The sequence below is a fragment of the Manis javanica genome, chromosome 9 (assembly GCF_040802235.1).
Source record: "Manis javanica isolate MJ-LG chromosome 9, MJ_LKY, whole genome shotgun sequence".
Classification (NCBI taxonomy): domain Eukaryota; kingdom Metazoa; phylum Chordata; class Mammalia; order Pholidota; family Manidae; genus Manis; species Manis javanica.
In genome coordinates, this window is record NC_133164.1 from 74120927 (window position 1) to 74135503 (window position 14577).

General features: G+C 39.8%; 1 protein-coding gene across 19 annotated transcripts in view; it reads left to right on the plus strand.

The window, feature by feature from the left end:
- Nucleotides 1-14577, plus strand: part of LOC108399920 (RCC1 and BTB domain-containing protein 1) — a 123737-nt gene that overhangs the window by 101206 nt on the left and 7954 nt on the right. For 15 of the 19 annotated variants that reach the window (XR_012121139.1, XR_012121141.1, XM_073212789.1 and 12 more), the window contains 2 exons: nt 11120-11271; nt 11781-11911. The exons of 1 other annotated variant lie outside the window; for it this stretch is intronic. Coding sequence is in view for 15 of the 18 variants with exons in the window: in XM_073212789.1 (XP_073068890.1) it covers nt 11120-11271; nt 11781-11911 (283 nt within the window). In the remaining 3 variants the exon portion in view is untranslated. Of the gene's footprint in view, nt 1-11119; nt 11272-11780; nt 11912-14577 lie in introns of those variants that run through there. 3 more of the 19 variants (XR_012121140.1, XM_073212791.1, XM_073212790.1) reach the window with 1 other exon arrangement.

Sequence of the window (14577 nt, forward strand, 5' to 3'; positions counted from 1 at the left end):
AGGTGCACCTGTATAAGTCCTGGGGCAGGTCAACCTGCTGGAGTCCAGCTCCAGTGAGTCCAGGAGTTCCTGAAGGATGAACAGCATCAGTGACTGAATGAATGAGTGAGGACACAGACGCAAAAGCTGAGTCTTGCCTTTAATGAAAAGTAGCAACTTAATTATATACTCTTTGATTACATAAAGTACAGATATTAATCATTTAATTGACACATAGCACAGTTAAATGAGTTTGGAGAATGAGATTAAGTCATTTGGCAGGTCTTAGCAGTTAACTTGTTTCTAAGTAAGCTTTGTTCTTAGTTATTGTGGCCAGAAAATCTTACAAAGGTTAGGTAGGTGCCAGACTCTTCCTTTCTTTACAGATGACTATCTAAAGTTCACTATTCTATTATTTTTATGTAGGGCCCTCAGTCTTTCATAGTTATGCTCCCGTTCTTCATCTCTGGTAGGAAAGAAGGAGGCTCTCTCTAAAAGAACACGATGACTTCTTGGCAGGCAGGGACAAATTTTATGGACTGTGCCTCAGACCCATTTTCAGTAAGACTTACAATGGAGATTTCTCTGATCTGGAGTTAGGTAATGCCCCGTTCTCATTTGTTTTATAGTTTGCCAGGTTGTTCTTTGGCAGGCTAGCCAAAGAATATCATTTGTTCTCTGTACCCACCTGTCGCCATTAATCATTGAACATGTCATTTGGAAGCCATGTAGGGGCAGGGAAAGGAACCTCAACGCAGGTAAATTTTCCATATCTTTTTTCCCATAAACTTGGGTCCAGTACTCATGGGGTCTCACTTTCCCATCATCGGGGGTAGTCACAGGGGCAGTAGTGGTTTTTTCCAATTTCCTTTAGGGCCAGACCTAAAATTTTCAGGGAGAATTGGATATGGCCTCTTCCCTGAAGGGGCAGCTTGAATTGAAACCAAAATGAGCAAATTTATTAGGAGGGACATTTTGAGCAGGAGGGACATCGGGGTTGCTCCTCTGGGAAGGCCACTGTGCAGTCCCTGCCATCCGACTGCCTGGACTGTGTCATCAGGCTGGCGGTTTGTACCAGCTCCTGACATCAGCTGAAGCTGAGTCAACATTATGCTGTGGCAGCTGACTGCAAATGCAGCGAAGGGCCCACTCAGATTCCATAGCGCAGGCGGTGGAATCACAGTTTTGGTGCAGACTGAATGGCTTCAGCTGCCTTGCACACTCACACACTCAGACCAGAGTTTAAACATTCCCCCCCTGGGAATGTCTACCTGTGAGACAAGTCTCCAGGAGGTGATCAGGCTCCCTTTCCACCCCAATGGGTAGGATTGACTGGGTCAGGGGCCCGAGGTTTACCAGATTAGACATCAGAACCAGGTCACCTGCCACGCCTCCTTGAGTCCAGCAGGAATAGCAGAGAGGTGCCGGCCCAGGGCAGGAAACTGCTGAAAGATCAGGCAGGGCATGCTGTCTCTGTTGCGATCTCCCCTTCTGTCACTGCCCTGCTGTTGCCCCAAACCCGTGGCAACAAAGGGCCAGCACGGTTGAGTTTCCCCGTCACAGAACCAAATGTTATGGAAAATACTGGAAAAACCTGGACTTGATCACTGATGGAAGAACCAAGTAGCACTCAGAAGTCTTGGAGTGTTAAGGGTTTATCTTACACTGGCGGGCTCAGAGGGGAGTAATCTCCCAAGGTCTGAGCCCCGAACAATGGCATAGGGAGCAATAAATATCTTTCTGCTTCTGAATCTGTAACATTCCTATGTGCACAGCAAATGAGAAGTTTAGGGAATAAGTGCCTGGCAGAGTGGGGAGTGAAGGGGAGGGGGAAGTTAAGAGAGTTTTTGTTGTTTTTGCTAAGAAGAGCAGCAGAAGGGAGCCATCTGGACTAGACTGCTGTCCTTGTAAGTTTTTATCTATCAGGCTGACTTATCAGTTAGTAAGGGCTTAAATTTTAAGGGCAACAGGACTTTAATCTCAAGGGACTGTAATCTGGAAGAAGTAAATTTAGTTAAGTGGTTTAGTAAGCATGGTTCACACAGTTGGGCTAGTAAAAGCATTAGTAGTTTAGCAAAGGGTAATAGCTAGGATGCCCAATTCTAGAAGTGAATCTGAATTCCTTATGACTCTGAGAGCCTCCAATGAATCTGAGACTTGATTAACTAGTTTCTTCACTCACTGCTTGTCAAAGACATAGATTGAAATCCTTGTCTGAGCCATATCTGGAGTTGGACTTTCCATTCTGGAAGAACAAGCTTGACAGGGAGATTAAATGCATGGCCAAATATGAGGATTAGGAATAGTAAGATTGAGATGAGAGGAAACTGGGAACACTTGAAGAGTCATAGATAGCTATTTGAGGAAACTAGAATTTAGGATTTAGTTTACTTCACAATGACTAGTATTAGAACCTAGTATAGATAAAGCTGTATTATTGAAACAATCCTTTCTTTCTCTAAAGTTACCCTCATTTTTATTAGAGATACCCATATTAAGAAAATAAGTTTAACTTTAGAACACTTGGCTTATTTACATAAGTGCATCAAGAAAAGCAATTGATCACATAGGATCTTTTTTTTTTTAATTTAAAACAGTTTTATTAAGGCATAATTCACATACCATAAAATCCACCCTTTAAAAGTATACAATTCCATGACTTTTAGTATATTCACAGATATATGCAACCATCATCATAGTCACATAGGATCTTTTAAATGTGCTCTCCTGGAACTTCTTATAAGGAATTTCAGATTGAGCTGTTAAAGGGCTTCTTGAGGCCAGGAAAGCCAAGAGCCAGACGTGCCATCAGGTTTTGCCTGCAGTACTTGTAGGTTTGGGCGAATTCCTCTCTTCCTGACGTTCCCAAAATATTTTGAGGTTTCTGCACGTGCCAGGAAGTGACCTTCCTTACTCACCTGGTAAGGCTGCTGGGAATCCTGAAAGTAAAGTACCAGGCCAGTTCTTCCAAGGGGCTTTGTTGGCTCCATAAAGTCAACCTTAGTTCCTTGAAGCTGTCTGGTCATATCTCAGTCTATGTATGTGTCTCAATATGACATTCCAGTCAAAGCCTTGGTAATAACCGGTGTTTTCAATTGTGTCCTGTTACACGGAGAGCAGATTCTTATTGAATTTATGCAAACAATGTTGCGATAAAATATAAAAATAGTTACTGAGAGTTTCTAAATTCTGGTGGGATCAGAATGAGAAAAATAAATGCTTCACTTCTGTTTTAAAGGTATAATTTACTTAACTGTTTTAGGCTACATGAAGAGGAAAAGTTTAAAACACACTTTTTCTGTTTAAAAGATTATCAACATTTGAAACAAAATGTCCTGAAAATTAAAATTATCCTCTACTTTACTCAGTCTTAGGTAATTAATTCTTGCTTTGCTTGAATCTAGGTTTTTTACTAGTTTTGGAATAAAACAGCAATTATAAATGATAAAAGACTTAGAAATGGCTACGGTTAACACAATTGACAAGGAAATTTGGTTATTCCTGTAATGTGTAACAGTTTAATCATCTAAAGTTTAGCATCATTCCACAGTGGTTCCCAAGTAACTACATATTAAACGTATAAGCTGAGTTAGCTAAAATGTTTTCCAGTATGAGGAAGAAATTTTCTGACCTTTGGAAAATCTTGGAGTTAACTAGAGGTAAAAGTACCTCTTGAATTTTACTTCGGGAAGAAAGTTTTTAAGGCAGTTGCTTAAAATAAGATTATAAGTCATTAAGAAACAATATTTAGTCATTCATTTAACCAAAGTGACAATAAAAGATTTTTAAAGGCAGATACAGGTCACATAGTTGTTAGCAGAACTTAGCTTTTTTAATATTAAGATTTTGTCTTCTTGAATAAGCAAACATATTATTGAAACATTAACCACAAGAGTAAAATGTTGTAAACTGTTACGCTAGCATTCTTTAGGCCTATCGATATGCACAGTAGAAGAGTTTTTTTTTTTTCCACAGACCATCTTTGTCATTATAACTTCAGTTAGGATTTAGTGAGGGAACAGCAGTCTTTCTAATGGGAATCTAGGTTCTTGTCCCTGCCGCAGACAAGTGAAAGCTGTTAGTAGACTTACAAGCCTTTTAAATTAACTTTTGCTCAGCTACGTTAAGTTGTAAGCTGACATTGGGGGATAAGTACAGTAGGGAGAGGAGCAAGGAAAGGACTATATGAATTTTGCAACCTCGGCAGAGTTCTTTATGGCTTCTGAGATACGAGCAAGCCTGAATGTAAGAGACCTCTGCTCAACTGCTGACCCACTTACAATTTGAGGGTCTCAGGGTGGAATTGGGATCAGTGGGAGAGAATGCAACCCAACAGTGTGGTTCTTCGGGGGTTCGAAATCCATGCCAGTTGTGCAGCACCAAATCCGTCAGGGGGAGAGGTTGGTTCAGCTTAACAGGGATGTAAATCATTCAACACATGGCACCAAATATGTTGCCGGACAGTTGTGTATTTACCTCATATCTTGTCCCCACTACGACAAAGAATTTAAAGGCAGAGACACAGTAGTGAAGCAGAGTAAATGTTTTATTTAAAGTTATTTAGAAAGTGTAGGCAACCTCAGAGAGAGAGAAGCACCCTGAAAGGTTGGGAAAACTTAAAGTTACGCACTTACGGAGTGTGGGAAATCTCAGAGACAGGAGCACCTATATTGTTTTTGTTTTTTATTTTGGTATCATTGATGTACAATTACATGAGCAACATTGTGGTTACTAGGCTCCCCCTATTATCAAGTCCCCCCCATACCCCATTACAGTCACTGTCCATCAGTGTAGTAAGATGCTATAGAGCCACTACTCATCTCTGTGTTATACTGCCTTCCCCATGTCCCGCCCCCCCCCAACTACATTATGTGTGCTAATCGTAATGCCACTGTTTTCCCCTTATTCCTCCCTTCCCACCCATCCTCTCCAGTGCCTTTCCCTTTGGTAACTGTTAGTCCATTCTTGGGTTCTGTGAGTCTGCCGCTAATTTGTGCCTTCAGTTTTTTCTTTGTTCCCATACTCCACACATGAGTGAAATCATTTTATACTTGTCTTTCACTGCCTGGCCTATTTCACTGAGCATAATACCCTCTAGCCCCATCCATGCTGTTGCAAATGGTAGGATTTGTTTTCTTCTTATGGCTGAAAAATATTCCCTTCTGTATATGTACCACCTCTTCTTTATCCATTCATCTACTGATGGACACTTATGTGGCTTCCATTTCTTGGCTATTGTAAATAGTGCTGTGATAAACATAGGGGTGCATCCATCTTTTTTAAACTGGGCTCCTGTATTCTTAGGGTAAATTCCTAGGAGTATAATTCCTGATTCAAATGGTATTTCTATTTTTAGTTTTTTGAGGAACCTCTGAATAGTTTTCCACAATGGTTGAACTAGTTTACATTCCCACCAGCAGTGTAGGAGGGTTCCCCTTTCTCCACAACCTCACCAACATTTTTTGTTGTCTTTTGGATGGTGGCCATCCTAACTGGTGTGAGGTGATATCTCATTGTGGTTTTAATTTACATTTCTCTGATGAGTAGTGATGTGGAGCACCTTTTCATGTGCCTGTCGGCCATATGAATTTCTTTGGAGAAGTGTCTGTTCAGCTCCTCTCCCCCATTTTTTAATTGGCTTATTTGCTTTTTGTTCCCTGAAATGCATGAACTCTTTATATAATTTGGATGTCAACCCTTTATCGGATATGTCATTTATGAATATATTCTCTGATACTGTAGGGTGTCTTTTTGTTCTACTGATGCTGTCCTTTGGTGTACAGAAGCTTTTTAGTTTGATATAGTTCCACTTTTTCATTTTTGCTTTTGTTTCCCTTGCCTAGGGAGATATGTTCATAAAGAGGTTGCTCATGTTTATGTCCAAGAGATTTTTGCCTATGTTTTTTTCTAAGAGTTTTATGGTTTTGTGACTTACAGTCAGATCTTTGATCCATTTTTAGTTTACTTTTGTGTATGGGGTTAGACAATAATTCAGTTTTGCCAACACCAGCTGTTGAAGAGGCTGTCATTTCCCCATTGCATATCCATGGCTCCTTTATTGTATATTAATTGACCATATATGCTTGGGTTTATATCTGGGCTCTCTAGTCTGTTCCATTTGTCTATAAGTCTGTTCTTGTGCCAGTACCAAATTGTCTTGATTGCTGCAGCTTTGTAGTAGAGCTTGAAGTCAGGGAGCATAATTACCCCACTTTATTCTCCCTTCTCAGGATTGCTTTGGCTATTTGCTGGTGGTTCCATATGAATTTTAGAACTATTTGCTCTAGTTCATTGAAGAATACTGTTGGTATTTTGACAGGGGTTGCATTAAATCTGTAGATTGCTTAGGCAGGGTGGCCATTTTGACAATATTAAATCTTTGTATCCATGAGCACGAATGTGTTTCCATTTATTGGTATCTTCTTTAATTTCTCTGATGAGTGTCTTGTAGTTTTCAGAGTATAGGTCTTTCACTTCCTTGGTTAGGTTTACTCCTAGGTATTTTATTATTTTTGATGCAATTGTGAACAGAACTGTTTTCCTGAATTCTCTTTCTGCTAGTTCATCATTACTATACAGGTATGCAACAGATTTCTGTGCATTAATTTTGTATCCTGCAACTTTGCTGAATTCAGATATTAGATCTAGTAGTGTTGGAGTGGCTTCTCTAGGGTTTTTTATGTACAATATCCATCATCTGCAAACAGGGACAATTTGACTTCTTTCTTGCCAATCTGGATGCCTTTTATTTCTTTGTGTTGCCTGATTGCCATGGCTAGGGCCTCCAGAACCATTTTGCATGAAAGTGGGAAGAGTGGGCATCCTTGTCTTGTTCCAGATCTTAAAGAAAAGTGTTCAGCTTCTTGGTGTTGACTATAATGTTGGCTGTGGGTTTGTCATATATGGCCTTTATTATGTTGAGGTACTTGCCCTCTACACCCATTTTTTGAGAGTTTTGTCATTAATGGATGTTGAATTTTGTCGAATGCTTTTTCATCATCTATGGAGATGATCATGTGCTTTTTGTCCTTCTTTTTGTTGATGTGGTGGATGATGATGGGTTTTCAAAAATTGTAGCATCCTTGCATCCCTGGGATGAATCCTACTTGATCATGATAGATGATCTTTTTGATATATTTTTGAATTCAGTTTGCTAATATTTTGTTGAGTATTTTTGCATCTATGTTCACCAGGGCTATTGGTCTGCAATTTCCTTTTTTGTGGTGTCTTTGCCTGATTTTAGTATTAGAGTGATGTTAGCCTCGTAGAATGAGTTTGGGAGTATTCCCTCCTCTCCTACTTTTTGGAAAACTTTAAGGAGGATGGGTATTAGGTCTTCACTAAATGTTTGATAAAATTCAGCAATGAAGACATCTGTTCCAGGGGTTTTCTTCTTAGGTAGTTACAACTCAGTTTCCTTGCTGGTAATTCAGATTTTCTGTTTCTTCCTGTGTTAGCCCTGTAAGATTGTATTTTCCTAGAAAGTTGTCAGTTTCTTCTAGGTTATCCAGTTTGTTAGCATGTAATTTTTCATAGTATTCTCTCATAATTCTTTGTATTTCTGTGGTATCCATAGTGATTTTTCCTTTCTCATTCCTGATTCTGTTTATGTTTGTAGACTCTCTTTTTTTCTTGATAAGTCTAGCTAGGGTTTTATTTATTTTCTTTATTTTCTAGAAGAACCAGCTCCAGCTTTCATTGATTCTCTCTATTGTTTTATTCTCGATTTTATTTTTTTATGCTCTAATCTTTATTATGTCCCTCCTTCTACTGACTTTGGGCCTCATTTGTTCTTTTTCTAGTTTTGTTAATTGTGAGTTTAGACTGCTCATTTGGCATTGTTCTTCTATCCTGAGATAGGCCTGTATTGCAATGTACTTCCCTCTTAGCATGGCCTTCGTTGCATCCCACAGATTTTTGTGGTGTTGAATTATTGTTGTCATTTGTCCCCACATATTGCTTGTTCTCTGTTTTTATTTGGTCATTGATCCATTGATTTTTTAGGGGCATCTTATGAAGCATCCATGTGTTTGTAGGCTTTTTCATTTTCTTTGTGTAATTTATTTATATTTTCATACTTTTGTGCTCTGAGAAGGTGGTTGGTACAATTTCAGTCTTTTTAAATTAATTGAAGTTCTTTTTGTGTCCTAATATATGATCTATTCTTGAAAATGTTCCATGTGCACTTCAGAAGAATGTGTATTCTGCTGCTTTTGAATGGAGTGTTCTGTAGATGGCCGTTAGGTCCATCTGTTCTAATACGTTGTTCAGTGCCTCTGTCTCTTTGCTTATTTTCTTTCTGGTTGATCTGTCCTTTGGAGTGAATGATGTGTTGATGTCTCCTAAAATGATGCATTGCATTCTATTTCCCCCTTTAATTCTGTTAGTGTTTGTTTCACATATGAAGGTGATCATGTGTTGGGTGTGTATTTATAATAGTTATATCCTCCTCTTGGACCAATCCCTTTATCATTATATAATGTCCTTTGTTTTGTCTGATACAAGTACTGCAACTCCTGCTTTTTTCTCCCTATTAGTTGTAGGAAATATCTTTTTCAATCCCTTTATTTTCAGTCTGTGTGTCTTTGAGTTTGAAGTGAGTCTCTCAGCTTTTAGATGCTGGCAGCATATAAATGGGTCTTGTTTGTTAATCCATTCAGTGACTCTATGTCTTTTGATTGGTGCATTCAGACCATTTACATTTAGGGTGCTTATCTATATGTATGTACTTATTGCCATTGCAATCTCTAGATTCGTGCTTGCCAAAGGTTGAAGGGTAATTCCCTTACTGCCTAACAATCTGACTCACCTCTTATGCTATTACAAACACAACCTAAAGGTTCTTTTTTTTCCCCTCCTTTTTCTTCCACCTCCATTCTTTATATGTTTGGCATCATATTCTGTACACTTTGTCTATCCCTTGATTTACTTTTTGGGTAGTTGATTTTATTTTGCATCTCCTTAGTAATGAATTGTTTTACTTTGCTGTGGTTTTATTTCCCCTGGTGACATCTATTTAGCTTTAGCAATACTTCCATCTATAGCAGACCCTCCAAAATGCACTGTAGAAGTGATTTGTGGGAGGTAAATTCTCTCAGCTTTTGCTTATCTGGAAATTGTTTAATCCCTCCTTCAAATTTAAAGGAAAACCTTGCCAGGTGGAGCATTCACGGTTCGAGGCCCTTCTGCTTCATTGCATTAAATATATCATGCCACTCCCTTCTGGTCTGTAAGGTTTCTGTTGAGAACTCTGATGATACCCTGATGGGCTTTCCTTTGTATGTGATCTTTTTTTCTCTCTCTAGCTGCTTTTAAAAGTCTCTCTTTATTCTGATCTTTGCCATTTTGATTATTATATGTCTTGATGCTGTCTTCCTTGAGTCCCTTGTCTTGGGAGATCTGTGCACCACCATGGCTTGAGAGACTATCTCCTTCCCCAGATTAGGAAAGTTTTCAGGAGTTACCTCCTCAATGACACTTTCTATTCCTTTTTCTCTCTTCTACTTCTGGCACCCCTATTATGTGAATATTGTTCCGTTTGGATTGGTCACACAGTTCTCTCAATATTCTTTCATTCTTAGAGATCCTTTTTTTCTCTCTGTGCCTCAGCCTCTTTGTATTCCTCTTCTCTAATTTCTGTTCCATTTACCATCTCTTCTACTACATCCAGCCCTGCTTTTAAATCCCTCCATTGTATGTTTCATTTCAGACATGGAATTTCTTAATGATTGAATCTCTGTTTTAAATTAATTCCTGAGTTCTTGAAAATTTTTCTGTACCTCTATGGGTATGTTTATGATTTTTATTTTGAACTCTCTTTCAGGTAGATTGGTGAGTTCAGTATCATTTGGCCCTTTTTCTGGGGTTTGTGAGATTTTGGTCTGAACCAGGTTCTTTTGATATATTTGTATGTGGCACCCTCTAGTGCCCAGAAGCTGTAGTCTCTGGAGCTCCTCAGCCCCTAGAGTGAAGTTGGGAGTTGTAGGGGAGCAGCTCTGGTTCCTGGGGGGTGGTAAGATCTGTTTCCTGATTCCTGGCTGCAGTGCTTATCTCCAGTGTCAGACCCAGTGGGCCAAGCACACAGGTGTAAGCCTCTGTGCTTTCATCTTTAGGTGTTGTAAGTGGGACCTCCCTCTGGCTGGCCTGACACTAGTGCAGTGACTGCTGGTTTGTGATCCAGTGCCAGCAGGCCTGGAGGAACATGCATCAGGCTGTGTGTCACTGTGGGGGTCCTCAGACCTGAGTAGCCAGCCAAGTAGATGGTGCAGCTGAAGCTCTTCAGAGTTCCCAACCTGCTGTGCAGAGCATGCCCAGACAACCTTGTCCACATCTCCTGCGCAAGCTCCATGCAAACTCCATCCTTTCAGTAGCCCTTTCGCTGCTAGAAAGCCTCTCAGATCACCTGCCTTTCCCTTTTTCCCAGAGCAACTGGATCTGTATCCCCGTCCATCACAAACAGCCGGAATCTCAGTCTCTCAAGGACTCCATCTGTCCCAGCTCCCCAGCCCCACCAACCTCCAGAGCACCACACAATGTAGGTCTGTGTTTGAAAGCAGCCCTCCAGGGCTGGGTGTTCAACACTCTTAGGGTTCCACCCCCTCCCTGCTCTGTTTCTTTTCCTCCTGCCAGTGAGCTAGTTCAGGGACGGGCTTGGGTCCCACCAGATCAAGGCTTTCATACATTACCCTGTTTCTTGAGGTCTGCTCTGTTCGTGAGGTCTGTATGCAGTCTGGTAAAGCCTTCTTTCCTGTTGCTGTTCCAGCGTTAGTTGTATTAAGTATATTTTCTTACTGTATGTTGTTTTGGGAGGAGTTCTCTGTCTCATCTTTTACACTGCCATCTTGAATCTCTCCTATATTTTTTTTTTAAATGAATTTTGTGAATACTTATTTCCATTGAACAGTGGTACTATTGAAATGCTAGGTACTTCTAGGCTCTGTGTAAAATTCATAATAATAGTATAACTGTCCTCGAAAATGTAAAGGGTGAATATAAAATTCCTGCATGTGAAATGTTTTAAGGGTGCTAGCTAAGATTCATGATCCCCGTGAGTGTGCACCCAAATACAATAGTTGAGGATGCCTTTAATCGTTACCTGATTTCATCAACTTAATTGGTGATTCTTGATATTCTGTTTCAGGTGTGAGCATTTTCGATCAATGTTCCAATCTTACTGGAATGAGGACATGAAGGAGGTGATAGAAATAGACCAATTTTCATACCCAGTGTACCATGCCTTCCTCCAGTACCTCTATACAGATACAGTTGACCTGCCACCAGAAGATGCTATAGGTACCTCAGCCATGCTAGGACTGGCTAGGCCACATGGTCAAACATGTTTCCTTGTTCTTACAGTATTGTGGTGTAAATGTTTCAGGTTTATTGGCTTTTATGTGGTTTTTAAAAATGATTTGAAGAAAATGTCCTTAAAAATAGTATTGTGTAGTTAATGGTTTTAGTACAGTTAATTTATGATCATGGGTTTACCTTTAATTTTTAATACGGAAGTATAAGTTGCTAATGGATCTAGCATGTCATCTTGGAAGCAAAATAGGGAAATTCCATTTTTACCCCTTCCTTTGTCCTATAAAAAAAGTTGTATACAGTGAGGATAAGAGAGTCGTTTTGGGGCTGGGAGGTAGGAAGTAAAAAAAAAATAATAAAATTCAGGGTATTATTCACCAACAAACTTCTGCTGATTTATCTATATATAACCCTTTCCATCCAAATGAAATTTGTATTTACAAATTATGGGAAATTGCAGTAAACTTGATTAAACCTTCCATACTTTTTACTTCTAGGTCTTTTGGATTTGGCAACGTCTTACTGCGAGAACAGACTGAAAAAACTTTGTCAGCACATTATCAAGCGAGGAATCACTGTAGAGAATGCCTTCTCATTATTCTCTGCTGCAGTCAGATATGATGCAGAGGTAACATAAAAGAGCAAACAAACCCAAATTCTGTTCCCCCTCTTTTTCTTGCATGAGACAAAGGAAATGATGAGTAACTTCACTTCTATTTAGGGAACCAACAAACTGACTGATTCCTACAAAATGAAATCTGGCCTTGCTTATTCTCTATTCATAGTTTAAAAAATGGTAGTTCCTCCACTTTGATATTTTTTCTTTTTCAGTACACTAACTGGTTTATTTTTTTATTTTTTGGGGGGGAGGGACTTCTGAGGGCTTTATTATTTACAATTAGCTTTATCAAGAACTGTCTATTTTTGTTGATATTGTTGTCATTAATCTACAATTACATGAAGAACATGTTTACTAGGGTCCCCCCTTCACCAAGTCTCCCCCACACACCCCATTACAGTCACTGTCCATCAGCCTAGTAAGATGCTGTATAATCACTACTTGTCTTCTCTGTGTTGCACAGCCCTCCCCATGACCCCCCGCACATTATACATGCTAATCGTAATACTCCCTTTCTTTTTTCCCACCCTTCCCTCCCATTCTCCCCAGTCCCTTTCCATTTGGTAACTGCTAGTCCATTCTTAGGTTCTGTGATTCTGCTGCTGTTTTGTTCCTTCATTCTTTCTATGTTCCTATACTCCACATATGAGTGAAATCATTTGGTGTTTGTCTTTCTCCGCCTGGCTTATTTATACCCTCTAGCTCCATCCATGTTGCAAATGGTAGGATTTGTTTTCTTCTTATGGCTGAATAATATTCCATTGTGTATATGTACATCTTCTTTATCCATTCATCCACTGATGGACACTTAGGTTGCTTCCATTTCTTGGCTATTGTAAATAGTGGCTTTTGGATGTAAAGTTCTACAGATGTCTACTAGGTCCATCTGTTGCAGTGTGTTGCTCAGTACCCCTGCATCCCCACTTATTCTCTGTCCAGTGGATCTATCCCTTGGAGTGAGTGGCATGCTGAAGTCTCCTAAAATGAATGCATTGCATTCTCTTTCCTCCTTTAGTTCTGCTAGTATTTGTTTCAAATATGTTGGTGCTCCTGTGTTGGGTGCACACATATCCATAATGGTTATATCCTCTTGTTGGACCAAGCCCCCCATCACCATGCAATGTCCTCCTTTATCTCCTGTTACCTTCCTTGCCCTGAGGTCTATCTTGTCTGATACTACTGCAACACCTGCCTTTTTCTCCCTGTTGTTTGCATGAAATATCTTTTTCCATCCCTGGCTTTTAGTCTGTGCATGTCTTTGGGTTTGAGGTGAGTCTCTTGCAAGCAGCAGAGAGATGGGTCTTACTCTCCTATCCATTCTGTTACTCTGTGTCTTTTGATTGGTGCATTCAGTCCATTTACATTTAGGGTGATTATTGAAAGATATGTACTTATTGCCATTGTAGGCTTTAGATTCGTGGTTACCAAAGGTTCTAGGTTATCTTCTTTAGTATCTTACTGTCTAACTTAACTCGCTTTTTGAGCAATTTTAAACACTGTCTGGTGATTCTTTATTTTTCTCCTTTCTTATTCCTCCTCCTCCATTCTTCATATGTTGGTTGTTTTATCCTGTGCTCTTTTGTGTTTCCTTTAACTGCTTTCATCAGTAGTTGATTTTATTTTTTGCCTTTAGTTAGTATTTGGTTGGTCTGCTTTCTTTGCTGTGATTTTATTTTCTCTGGTGACATCTATTTAGCCTTAGGAGTGCTCCCATCTAGAGCGGTCCCTGTAAGATGCCCTGTAGAGGTGGTTTGTGGGAAGCAAATTCCCTCAGCTTTTGCTTGTCTGGGAATTGTTTAATCCCGCCATCATATTTAAATGATAGTTGTGCTGGATACAGTATCCTTGGTTCAAGGCCCTTCTGTTTCATTGTATTAAATATATCATGCCATTCTCTTCTGGCCTGTAAGGTTTCTGTTGATAAGTCTGATGATAGCCTGAAGGATTTTCCTTTGTAGGTGACCTTTTTCCTCTCTCTAGCTGCCTTGAGAACTCTGTCCTTGTCCTTGATCTTTGCCTTTTTCATTATTATGTGTCTTGGTGTTGTCCTTCTTGGGTCCCTTCTGTTGGGGCTTCTGTGCACTTCTGTGGTCTGATTGATTATTTCCTTCCCCATTTTGGGGAAGTTTTCAGCAATTATTTCTTCAAAGACACTTTGTATCCCTTTTCATCTCTCTTCTTCCTCTGGTACCCCTATAATGCGGATATTGTTCCTTTTGGATTGGTCACTCAGTTCTCTTAATATTGTTTCATTCCTGGAGATCCTTTTATCTCTCTCTGTGTCAGCTTCTATACATTCCTGTTCTCTGGTTTCTATTCCATCAATGGCCTCTTTCATCTTATCCATTCTGCTTATAAATCCTTCCAGAGTTTGTTTCATTTCTGTAATCTCCTTCTGGACATCATCCCTTAGCTCTTGCATATTTGTCTTCAACTCCATCAGTATGGTTATGAGCTTTATTTTTAATTCTTTTTCAGGGAGATTGGTTAGGTCTATCTACTCAGGGTTTGCCTCTGTGATCTTGGTCTGTATCAGATTCTTCTGCCTTTACATGGCGTTAGTGGTATTTGTGGGGAGCTGGCACATGTGTTGGCTAAGATAAAGTCCCTTCTTGCTGGTTTGTGTCCCTCCTCCTCGGAGAACAGCAAACCCTAGCGGCTTGTGCTGGGTAGCT